General features: G+C 33.6%; 2 protein-coding genes across 2 annotated transcripts; both read left to right on the top strand.

Moving 5' to 3' along the window:
* Window positions 1-2,278: 2,278 nt before the first annotated feature.
* On the top strand, window positions 2,279-7,521 carry LOC122601705 (proline-rich receptor-like protein kinase PERK5). The gene is made up of 13 exons (XM_043774446.1): window positions 2,279-3,178; window positions 3,250-3,316; window positions 3,412-3,482; window positions 4,279-4,360; window positions 4,481-4,599; window positions 4,692-4,901; window positions 5,105-5,251; window positions 5,544-5,646; window positions 5,762-5,832; window positions 5,952-6,033; window positions 6,109-6,224; window positions 6,313-6,453; window positions 6,931-7,521. The coding sequence occupies exons 1-12, from the start codon at window positions 2,279-2,281 to the stop codon at window positions 6,379-6,381; spliced, it is 2,037 nt and encodes a 678-aa protein (XP_043630381.1). The 3' UTR covers window positions 6,382-6,453; window positions 6,931-7,521.
* A 1,170-nt stretch (window positions 7,522-8,691) lies between these two features.
* LOC122599859 (probable serine/threonine-protein kinase PknB) lies at window positions 8,692-12,990 on the top strand. Its single transcript, XM_043772450.1, has 14 exons — window positions 8,692-9,714; window positions 9,811-9,877; window positions 9,953-10,023; window positions 10,433-10,514; window positions 10,667-10,785; window positions 10,885-11,040; window positions 11,197-11,343; window positions 11,591-11,690; window positions 11,807-11,877; window positions 11,996-12,077; window positions 12,154-12,269; window positions 12,361-12,507; window positions 12,591-12,643; window positions 12,760-12,990. The coding sequence occupies exons 1-13, from the start codon at window positions 8,797-8,799 to the stop codon at window positions 12,609-12,611; spliced, it is 2,097 nt and encodes a 698-aa protein (XP_043628385.1). The 5' UTR covers window positions 8,692-8,796; the 3' UTR covers window positions 12,612-12,643; window positions 12,760-12,990.
* The last annotated feature ends 187 nt before the right edge of the window (window positions 12,991-13,177 follow it).

The following is a 13,177-nucleotide window of genomic DNA, read 5'->3' as shown; positions in this document are numbered from 1 at the left end:
TTAAAGCGACACAAGGGAACATGCAAAGACAACTAAACACCCGGCCTGATCATTTTATATACGTTTCCATGAATTAGTTAAAGATCATACCTGTGAAGACAATGTGGTTAGCCTTGACCAGAAAAAAATTGACCAAAATCAGTTCTATTAGAAGGGTTCTTATACACGAAAGTATCTTAACCAACATTTAAGTATAGGGAGTTCGCATTAAATTTAGTTCATGTTGTAGTTAAGTATCGTGTCAAATATTTAAGTTTGCAATGAATAGGGTGAATATTTGTAAAGGCTATCAAATGATACTAGCATAGTATACTCTCTGTAGAATAAAACGGAATAATATATATTGATATCAAAGGCTAATGAAAGCCCTTTAGGCTCTAGATAACAATTTTATTTATGTTAACTTTAGTTAAATATTGATCAAGAATTTCATTCAATAATTGCTTATAACTAATAAATTATTTGTTTCCATTTTTGAATCATGTTTAGCCGTAGACTTCAAATTAACCCTCCTGAATGGTTTTTTTTTTCCTTCCAACTTTTAGTTTTTAATCATATAGTACATGTTGTCGACTACTTCTTTTACAAACTAGCAAAATTATATCATTTATAAACTATCATAACTAGAATAGATTAAAAACATAATTTGTGATCTGATTAGCGGTATTTGTGTACACTACTGCATAAAAAAATGAAACAAAGTTTTAACATGTAAATAAAAAAAAGTGTATAAAGCAAAGTATAAACCGTAATACAAAATAAATGAAAAGACGAAATAAGAGCAACATGAAATAGATATGTAACAATTTTTTATGACACGAAATAAATAAGAGATGCAAAGTAACACTTATTTATGACACAAAAGTCAAATGGATATGTATATCAAGTATAACAAAAATAATGGATATATTACACACAGAATAAATTTATAATGACATGAAATGTTAGAGAAATAATAATGTAATATATTGTTTTAAAATTTTTAATTGTTTGACTTGTTAATTAGTAAATAATAATGGAATAAAATATGAGAGTAAATTAAAATAGGAGTTAATTGTTGATGAGTCATAAGCAGTTAATGAACAATATCATTGATTTATATTTAATAAAAGTTAACATAATTAGGATTGTTATTTAGAGCCCAAAGGGCTTCCATTAACATTGTTGTTAAAATATTCAAACCCCATGTGCCCTAGTTTTGTACAGACTATGTATATTTATAGAGAAAAACAATTTGTAACTAGTGCTCTATAAACATTCGATGTTTTTAAGGATAATGATAAATCAATTTAATTTGTATACCTACAAATCAACCTAATTGTGGAATACATGTGAAAAAAATCAGGAGACAAGATTAGTAAAAAAAATTAGTGGAATTCACATGTCCAATATTTAAGATTTAGGTTGATTTTTAGATTTACGAGTTAAATTATTAATCATTTTCTTTTTTTTTAATTTGGCACCTCATTTTTATTCAATAAAAACATTTCAGCTCATTTCACTCGACATCTTTTCAAATCTCACCAAAATAGAGATGGATGAGGATCTTCTAAGTTGCAAGTAAGAGAGTGATCTCTAAACTTTCCCAATTTTTACATCTTTTTTTATGTATATTTAAAATAATATATAAAATCACCTTTTATTTTATATAAAAATAAAACATAACATTAATACGTTTAAATAGAAAAGTAAAACAAATTCATAGATTATATAATGAACTTTTACAATATTAACTTTATATATTAAAACTTATATTGAAAATAGAGAAAACTTAAAAAAATAATAATAATAATAAGAACCATCGGATTATTGAAAAGCTTGAAGATGGTAAAAGGAAATTTGAAACGAAATAGAACCCTCCAACTTGTCTAATTCATTTCCAGACTGCAAAAACATATAACACTCACACATATCCAAATACATTATTGAAAACTTGTATATTAGTTAATGGTTTAAAAAGAAAACAATTTTGCAAATAAAATTCTCAAAATAAAAACTGCTATTGCTTGTAAACTAAAAAAGGACCTCATTGCTAAACTGGACAACCTAGAGGGACCAATTTTTCAATGAACACAAAATATACTGTACCACTATAGACCTGAAAATGCAATTTTTGTAAAGGAGTTGACTAAAGACATAACTACTACAGTACACATCTTGCTAATCAAGCATAAAAGATACAAATAATTTCAGGTCATGATCCAAGCTCTTATTCTAGCTAGAAGATTTGTAATTGTTTGGATCTGAATATCCATTATTCCTCTTTTTTCAATATATCATGGCTTTAAACGTAAAGTTTCATCACCTGAAAATAGAGCTAAAAGCAATCAAAAAAGCAACCAACAACTTTACAAATTGCATCGGGGAAGGGGGATTCGGGAAAGTGTACAAGGGAGAACTCAACCATTCCGAGGGCCATACCTTAGTTGCCATAAAAGTTTTAGATCGTAAATTTGGACAAGGTGATCCCGAGTTTTGGAAAGAGATTATTCTGCTTTCACACTACAGACATCCAAATGTTGCTTCTCTCTTGGGGTTTTGTGATCAAGGCAAAGAAAAAATCCTCATATACGAGTATGCTTCTAGAAATAGCCTCGACCGGTATATCCATACTGATATAATTACATGGGTACAACGTCTTAAGATATGCATTGGGGCAGCTCGCGGTTTAGCATACCTTCATGATCCTAACGGGACCAAACAAAGAGTTTTGCACCGTGATATTAAAAGTTCCAACATCTTATTAGATGAAAATTGGAAAGCTATGATTGCCGATTTTGGTCTGTCCAAAATTGGCCCTGCTAACCAAGAAAACACATTTCTTGTTTCCCAAGCTGTAGGCACAGCCGGGTATTGTGACCCAAATTATATGGCTACGGGTTTATTAACAAAAGAGTCGGATGTTTACTCTTTTGGTGTTGTGTTATTTGAAGTATTTTGTGGAAGATTAATGTATGCCAAGAATGATACAAGTTTCTCTTTAACAAGACTGGCACGAGATCACTACGAGCACAAGAAAATGATGGATATCATCCATGGAAGTATAAAGGATGAAATTAATCCTGATTCGATGATTGTGTTTACAACAATTGCTTATCAATGTTTGAATGATGATTATGAACAACGCCCTTTAATGACCGATGTCGTGGCTGACCTTGAGATTGCGTTGCAATTGCAAGTAAGTATTTCTTGAGCTTCCTTCGAGCTATACGACTTTTGGTAATAATTTTGTGATCTCCAATCTTTCAGGAAAACGAAGAGCTCATTATCAAGGGAGAGCCTCTTAGTGTCAAACCTCAAGAGCTTCATTTCCCATGTAAGATATATTGGCAGCCCTTTCCATTTCTAATTTGTTGTTGCCCTTTCTTTTGTGAAATTTCGAGGAATTTTAATCCCTTGTGTACTGTATAGTTGAATTGATGAAGGAAATCTCAACTTCGATGCAACTAAAGAATAGAACATTTAATCACCTCGCATTTAAGGTATTGTTGTTACTATTTGGCTTTGACATCAATTTTCGTTTTTGTTATGTATGTAGTGGTTAGTATTATGGAAATTATAGATATAAGATTGAACATTCATTGCGATTACAGGCCGAGAAAACTAAACCAGAATAATTAAGAAACCTGACCCAACCCCGAAAAAGATTATTTGTTAGGTTATCGGGTGACCCAAATAAGTGAACAACTAAGTCGAGCCTGTATGCCATTATTGGATTGGTATCTCTAGATTTAAATTTTCCAATCGGGTCGAGCCAAGTTCTTATTTGGTTTGGATAACCCGACCCGAGTAATCTGACCCATAAAAACCCCTAACCACACTGTCATTGGAAAAGTCAGTCACATCACAATTAAACTTAAACCCTATCTAAGGAATATAGTGACACTTTATAAGAAAGGGTAATAATATGTACGAAGTTTCACTGTTTAATCATTACTAAGAAAAGGATTTTGCTAATAAAAATTGTACTTTTCATATCAAAAGCCCATGAATTTTATGATAAAGTATAACTATTCATGCACGATTGCACGTTAATGACAACTTATAGGGCTGTCATTTGCAAAACCCCTAAGAAAAACATATTTGACTAAAAGGTCAAAGTATATTTGATGATCCATAAACACCCCTGGATTAATGAAAGTTTTATGTGTTAGTGAAATCCACAAATATTTCATATTTGATATAAGTCATTATGACCAAATCTTTATAATCACGAACTAGTAAGCTTTTAACTCTAATTTTCCCTTTTTGTTCATGTTTTCTCTTGCCGAGTTTCAGGTGAAAAGTACAAGACCGAATACATATGCTGCTCTACCCCATGCCGGGATTTTGTTGCCTCGAGCTACTTGCCAAATCAAATGTTAGTTATCTTTTGCTAATCTGAATGTTTTTGTTTCCTGTTATTATCTCTAATTAGATAAGAGGGAAAAGTAAAGTTCACGCCACATACTGACTAAATCTAGCTTTTACTATCGTTTAGTTACAATGCAACCTCAAAAGGAGGATCCTCATCATGACATGAGATGCAATGATAAATTTATGGTTCAAAGTGCAGTTGTAACTCCAGCATTCTCACTAAAAGATATGACTCGAGAGATGGTAAATGAAATTAGTGTATCAGATTGTATTCAAATTATTAACTCCGTAATGAGTTGAACGGACACATTTTTAATTTCATATACATGTAATAGTTTTACAAGGGGTCAGTAAATCAAGTAGGGGAATGCAAAATAGATGTTAGTTTTGTTGCTCCTAAGCGACCATTGCTACGACCAACAGAAGGCCCCAAAGAGGATGTTCTTCCAACAACTTCAATATCCGATGCTGGGACAGAAAATTTAAGCAACTCTAGTACTTCAAAATCTGATGCCAGGACAGAAAATTTGAGCAACTCTAATACTGTAAGTTTTAATATGATTATAGGAATTATAAAGTACGAGTATATATCACAGGTTGCAATAATCACAGTGATATTATAGTTAGTCCTGGATTCCTACCAAAAGATATCAGCTCTGTAACTGATTTGTATCATGATCAAATTGTGTTCTGTATCCATAATCTATATTTAACTTCATTAATGGAAACTCATTCTTGCCCGCAATAGTTTAATGAGGAATCGAGTAATGAAGTGGAGGAATACAAATTGAACATTAAAGATGCTGATCCAAATCAACCATCGTCATCAGAAAGAGAAGCTCAGAAGAAGGGCCTCTCCGGGAGTGCCAATTTCCGACACATCCACAATGATGAGGTAATATTTTCCCTTGCATCTGTCATATAAGCATTCTTTGTTTTAAACAGTCTTATAAGCAGTGTTAACCTTAAGGACCAGTTAAGCTAGATACTAACAAATTGGAAAGATATGCTGATTGGAAAATATCACTGTCCTTGCTCATCGTGAACATGTATATCAACTCAACTACATAGATTTTGAAGTATTGTGATTTCCCCCCTGTTTTCTTGATGTGTTTTTGCCTGCATAGTTAAGTGCATAACGTATACTTCAGTTATCACTAACTTCGAGTTAAACTTGCTACCTTCAGGTACCCGGTGAGAATTCATTCAATGATCAAACTCAAGAAAATAGTAAGGGCGCGAGTATGGGAGGGCTTCTTAGTATCGATCCCCACGAGCTTCATTTTCCATGTAAAATTATGAGATATTTAATTCATTTCTTGAACTAGTTTGTTCTGCGTTTAAACTTATTATCCTTTATGGAATTGTGATTGTGATTATTTTGTTCCCATTGTGTATGTTATAGTTGAATTGATGAAGGAGATCTCAATTTCCCTGCAGCTAAAGAATAAAACGAATAGTCACGTAGCATTTAAGGTAACAGTACTATTATCATGACTACGCGCTTACGAAATGTTGAAAAACATCCGGAGCTAATACTTCTATTAATCTGTAACAAGTTCTCAGTGCTGTTTTTTGCTGTTGTTGAATTTCAGGTGAAAACTACGCAACCAACTAAGTATGCTGCTGATCCAACTACTGGGATTTTGTTGCCTAAATCTACTAGAGATGTTTCATGTTAGCTTCTGACTATTTTCAATTGCGTGCGTTTGAATCCAGTTTGTGGATAATACTCGAGTCTTAAATTTTCAGTTACAATGCAAGCTCAAAAGGAGGCACCTCAAGACATGGAGTGCAATGATAAGTGTTTGCTTCAGAGTGTAATAGTTAATCCAGAATTCCTGCTAAACGATATCACTAAAGAGCTGGTAACTAATTCGTCTCACAATCAGATTGTGTTCACTATCTATAATCTATATTTAACTTCATAAATGAACGCTTATTCATGTACTCAAGGAATCGGGTAAGCAAGTGGAGGCGTGCATATTAAATGTTAGATATGTTGCTCCATATCAACCACTGTAATCAGGAAGAGATGCTCCGTAGCAAAAGGTCCTCCCCAAGAGTGCCAATCTTCGACACATCCGCTATGATGAGGTAATATTTGAACTTATAAGCATTCTTAACCTTAAGGATCAGTTAAGCTAGTAAGTTAACATGCGTGTGTTTTGATTTCATCAGCATGAGTTCCACAGCTTTTGAAGAACCACGCCTAAAATTGTCATCATCATCATCATAGGGCATTTTCTCAATCGCCTCTTGTTTTTTAACTACACAATCCGTATCCTGAATTCTTCTGTACTGATGAACATCATACGAGTTATTTATGCCCATATCACTAAGTACATTCTCAGAGTTCAAACCCGATCTACTGTTTTACTACATGATAAAGATAATTAGATCTGTGCAATCTAAAGAGAATTTATTGAGTTGCCAATGGTTAGATTCTCACCGAATACAACATGAAATTATTTAAATACTTCAAATCAGTCTGTGTCAGATCCAGGGTTCTGACTTAGAGTATGCAACAACTGTCTATTATTCACTTCAATCTAATAACTGACGATTTTGCAGGCCGTACTTTCGTTTTGGATGTGCTTATTCTGTCAGAAGACTGATCTGCAACGCATAGCTACCGGTCAAAACTGGCAATTCTTCATACAAATCAAAAGGTCTTCTACGAGTGTAAATCTATATGCAAGAGATGTAGGTTTGCGCTTAATGAGATGTCCCTCACTTAAGAAAGACCAAGAAACCAAGAAGCACATCTTCCTTGATTGTCATTTCTCAAAGGATCGAGTAGTTAAAGTCTATTTCATTTGGTGTAACCAAAACCAACGGACCTATCTCCAACCTCAGCGACAACTTAAACTAGGCAACAACAAAAAAAGAATTCTGCAAATAATGAAAGAACAGAGAAGTTGATGGTTTAATTTGTTCTTGACTAAATTTACTTGGTTTTTATTAAAAACAAATGTACATTGGTAAAACGGAATTGCATTACCAACACAAGTTTATTGATTTATTTCATTTATACGACTACATGAGTCATTGTTTGTGTAGCTATGTTCTTTAGTATATAAATCATTTAGTCTTGACAATGGGATCATTCTCACTCAGAGGAAGGAAGTTTCCTCAAGAAATGCTACGTTATATCTACTTTTATTCCTTTTTCTCAACATATGAAGTTTTTAGACCCTTGTAGCCCTTAATCTACTTACTGATCATTAATTGGTAAGCTTAATTTATTGACTCACACGTGTCTGAACAATTGAATTTTGCGGTTCAGACTTTAAGTCAAACTATGCAAAATCTGCAACAGATTCATTTGGACATGTTCATTATATTGTTAAAACTACCAGCGGTTAAGGTATCTTACTCAATGGTTCAACAAACCTCAAGCTTCATGCTTATTCTGATTTTGATTTTGTTTGGGCAGCATGCCCCATCCCCTGTCGTTTTGTCACAGGTTTTATTTCATTTAGAAGCAATAGTTGACTTCCTGCGATGGCTAGAAAGTAAATTGAGTATGAAACTTTAAATGTATCATATACATGACCATAATAGTTAGCATCTACCATACGTAACTATTGAGCCAAACAATTATTATTATTATTTATTTCAAGTGACTTTTGAATAGAAACAAATCTCTTAACCGTTAAATGGTGAGGTCACAACTTGAGAGCGGACAGTTGGTTATCATTTCGTTATCACAAGCCGAGCAATGGTGTCAAAGGGAAAATCTCCACTAGGTTTCCCCTAACAACTGAGATTAATAATCTTCATAAATAAGATTTTATTAAAAAGAATTATAATGGCGGTAGATAAGAGCTTGAAAAGATAGAGATTAGTGTCTGAGAATGTAATGAACCACCAATGAAATTAATACCAAAAAAATAAAAAAATTTATATTTATATTTATATACTTATTAAAAGACAATTCATATGACTAAATAATTAAATATCTAGTTTTTTTTTTAAATTTAGTTTCAATGACGTGCTGAAAGCAATTTTAACCAACGATTTATTGGACCTCCAACCCCCTCCTCATGAAAAATACCTTGAAATGAGAAACCCAAGACTCGAACTCGAGACCTTGGGGGAAAACTCACTTTCGAGCCCCGCATAGTGTATTTAAAAGTTACCCCTGGACAACCCACCTGATTAACAATATAAAATTATTTTTTAATCACTTATTGGAACAGAATATAATTAAGTACAAGGAAAAGTCGCTTAAGGCGGCTAGGAACATAGTACATTTGAAAATGCAACTTGTGACAGGGAGTTGACTAAAGACTTGTTGATATTTGATAAAGACATTATTACTACCGTACTATATGGATCTTGCTGAGCATTAAAACTTACAATTGATCTAGCTAGACTAAATTGTAATTGTTTGGAGCTGTAGATCCATCCTATCCTGTTTCTTTCTTTCTTTCAATGAATCGTCAAAAAAACATGGCTTTAAACAAGAAGTTTCAGCACCTAAAAATAGAGCTAAAAGCAATTATAAAGGCAACCAACAATTTTTCTGAGAAAAATTGCATAGGCAATGGAGGATTCGGAAACGTGTACAAGGGAGAACTCACGCACTCCGAGGGGCGTACCACGGTCGCGATTAAGGTTTTAGATCCTAAATTTGGACAAGGCAATCGGGAGTTTTGGAAGGAGGTTATGTTGCTTTCGCACTACAAACATCCAAATGTTGCGTCTCTTTTGGGGTTTTGTGACGAAGGCATCCAAAAAATCCTTGTGTACGAGTTTGCGTTTTGGAGCAGCCTCGACGGCCATCTAGGTAAAAATTTTACATGGGTCCAACGTCTTAATATATGCATTGGGGCAGCTCGGGGATTAGCGTACCTTCATAATCCTGACGGGGGCCAAAAAAGAGTCTTGCACCGTGATATTAAAAGTTCAAATATCTTATTAAATGAAAACTTTAAAGCCATGATTGCGGATTTTGGTCTTTCCAAAATTGGTCCTGCTAACCAACAAGACACATATCTTGTTACCGAAGCTGTAGGCACATCTGGGTATTGTGACCCAAATTATATTGCTACGGGGTTATTAACAAAAGAGTCGGATGTTTACTCTTTTGGTGTTGTGTTATTTGAAGTTATTTGTGGAAGATTGTGTGCCAGCAACAATAATACTTGTTCTTTAATAAAACTGGCACGAGATCACTATGACCAAAAGAAAATGAAGGATATCATACATCAAAGTATAAAGGATGAAATAAATCCTGAATCACTGAATGTGTTCACAACAATTGCGTATCAATGTTTGAATGATAATTATGAAGAACGCCCATTAATGACTGAGGTCGTGAGAGACCTTGAGAATGCGCTGCGATTTCAAGTAAGTATTTCTTGAGCTTGCTTTTCGGGGTACAATTAATTAACTGAGACATTTTGTATAAGGTAGACTAATGATTTAGTGTTCACAATCTTTCAGGAAAATGGAAATGTCATTATCAGGGGAGAGCTTCTTAGTGTCAAACCTCCAAAGATTCATTTCCCATGTAAGATTTTCAATATTTGTGCTCTTTTTGTTTTATGAAATTTCGAGTAATTTTAATCTCTTGTGTACTGTATAGTTGAATCGATGAAAGAAATCTCAACTTCGATGCAACTAAGGAATAGAACATATAGTAACGTCGCATTTAAGGTATTGTGGTTACTATAATACTATTTGGTTTTGACATCAGCTTTTGTTATGTATGTAGAGTTTGCTATTCTGAAATTCATAATTTGTTGTGATCACAGGACTGGCACTAGAAAACCAAACCCGAATAAGAAACCTGACCCAAACCCAAATAAGATTATTTATTCAGTTAGCAGGTTACCCAAACAAGTGAACAACTAACCCTAACCCGTATGTCATGATACGGATTGGTATTTAGATTTAAAATTTCCATTCGGGTCAACCCAAGTTGTTATTTGGTTTGGATAACCGGACCCGATTACCCATAAACACCCCTAGAATTATACTGTCACTGAAAAAGTCTGTCATGAACTAATAAGCTTTTAGCTATAGTTTTTCCTTTTAGTTCAGTTTTTCTGTTGCCGAGTTTCAGGTGAAAAGTACAAGACGGAATACATATGCTGCTCTGCCCCCAACCGGGATTTTGTTGCCTCAATCTACTTGCCAAATCAAACGTTTGTTGCCAAATCTTTTGCTAATTTGAATATTTGTGCTTCCTGTTATTATATCTGATTGGATCATACATGGCTATTTATTACTATATATGGAAGGGAAAACTGAAGTTCACACCCCCACCTGACTAAACCTAGTTTTTACTATCATTTAGTTACAATGCAGCCTGAAAAGGAGAATCCTGATCATGACACGCAACGCAATGACAAGTATTTAGTTCAAAGTGCAGTTGTAAAACCAGGAGTCACACTAGAAGAGATTACTCCAGTGATGGTGAATAAGATTAGTGTGTCAGATTTTATTCAAACTATTAAGTATGAACTCCTTAGTCACTTGAACAGAACCTTATTTAATTTCTTACACTTGCAACAGTTTAACAAGGAATCAGGTAACCAAGTATGGGAATGCACGATAGATGTTATTTTTGTTGATCCTAAACTGCCTCAGATACGAATAATAGAAGAGGATGTCCTTCCAACGACTTCAATATCTGATGCTGGGACAGTAAATTTGAGCAGCTCTAATACTGTAAGTTTTGACATGATTATAAGAATTCTATTTCTAATGTATATATCAAGATGTTGCAATAATGACAGTAATGTTATAGTTAGTCCTGGATTCCAGACATATAATCTATATTCAACTTCATAAATGAAAACTTAATTATTCCTGTACATGTAATAGTTTAATAAGGAATCTGGTAATCAAGTGGAGGAACGCAAGTTACACGTTAAAAATGTTGATCCACATCAACCATCGTCATCAGCAACAGAAGATGAGAAGAAGGTCCTCTCGAAGAGGACCATTTTCTCACACAGCCGCAATGATGAGGTAATTTTTGAACTTATATTTGTTTTATAAGCATTCTTACTTTAAGAATCAATTAAGCTAAATACTAACAAAACAGAAACATATGTTGATTGGAAAATATCAACTCAACTACATATATAGATCTTAAAGTATTGTGATAATTTTTTCCTCTGTTTTTTAATATGTTTTTGCCTGGACAGTTGAGTGCATAACATATTACTCGTACTTGTCAGCTAACTTCAAGTTCCGATTAACTTGCTACCTACAGGTATCCGGTAAGAATTCATTCAATGATCTTCAAGAAAACAGTAAGGGCGCCCATATGAGAGGCCTTCTTAGTATCGAACCCAACGAGCTTCTATTTCCATGTAATATATTTAATTTATTTCTTGAAATAGTTTGTTCTGCGGCGTTCAAACTTATTACCCTTTCCTATATCAAATTGTAATTTTGATCAGTTTCATTCCTGTTGTGTGTGTTATAGTTGAATTGATGAAGGAGATCTCAATTTCCCTGCAGCTAAAGAATAAAACGGGTAGTCATGTAGCTTTTAAGGTAACTGTATTATTATCATGACTATGAGCTTAAGAAATATAGTAAAACATCAATAGCTAATACTTTTATTAAGCTATTACAAGTTTTTAGTGCTGTTTTTTGCTGTTGCTGAATTCAGGTGAAAACCACGGAACCAAATAAGTATGCTGCGGATCCAACTACTGGGATTTTGTTGCCTAACTCTACTAGAAATGTTTCATGTTAGCTTCTGACTATTTTCAATTGCATGCGTTTGAGTCAAAGTAGTAGGCTAATACCCTAGTCTTGAAATTTCAGTTACAATGCAAGCTCAAAAAGAGGCACCCCTAGACATGGAATGCAATGATAAGTATATGCTTCAAAGTGCAGTGGTTAATCCAGAATTCCTGTTAAAAGATATCACTAGAGAGCTGGTAACTGATTGTCTCATGATCAGATTGTGTTCACTATCTATAATCTATATTCAACTTCATAAATGAAAACTTATTCATGTACTCGTAATAGTTTAATAAGGAATCGGGTAATCAAGTGGAGACATGCATATTAAACGTTAGATATGTTGCTCCACATCAAGCACCGTCATCAGTTAGTGAAGCTCGAAAGAAGGTCTTCTCCAAGAGTGGCAATATCAGACCCATTCGATATGATATGGTAATATTTGAACTTATAAGCATTCTTAACCTTAAGGATCAGTAAAGCTTGATATTAACATGCATGTGTTTTCATTTTATCAGGATGATTTCCACAGCTTTTGAAGAACCACACTTAAAATAGCTATCATCATAGGGTATTTTCTGATTCGAACAAACTTAAAGTTCAAACAGGATTCTGAATTAGAGTATATGCAATACCTTATACAGCTGTCTATTATTCACTTCAATCTAATAGCTAATGGTTTTGCAGGTCATTTTTGGTCGTGGCTGCGTTTATTCTGTTAGAAGATGATATGCAATGCATAGCTACCGGTCAAATTTAACATCTCTTCATACAAATTAAAAGGCCTCCAAACAGAGTAAGGGCGTGTTTGTTAAATTTCCATTAAGTGTTGTGTGAATTAAGTGTCTGTCTGGATTTAGTGTGTCTGAGACGGGTAAGACGATAAATAAATAATTGTTGTTTGTTTTGTGTGCTGAATTAACCGACTGAATAATTAAGATTACTATAATGCCCTTAAAATTTAATAATTGTTTTTTTAAAAGAACACTTCTTGAATTAAATGGTTAGTTACGACATCACACCAACAAATATTTATGAACATGATATCAAAAGCATTTACGTTATTATAACAAAAAAATTTCAACTTTCATGATTTACAAATATA

Source organism: Erigeron canadensis, chromosome 5, assembly GCF_010389155.1.
Source record: "Erigeron canadensis isolate Cc75 chromosome 5, C_canadensis_v1, whole genome shotgun sequence".
In the NCBI taxonomy this organism is placed as follows: domain Eukaryota; kingdom Viridiplantae; phylum Streptophyta; class Magnoliopsida; order Asterales; family Asteraceae; genus Erigeron; species Erigeron canadensis.
Note: the sequence above shows the minus strand (reverse complement) of the source record. Positions and strands in the feature narration are given on the sequence as shown.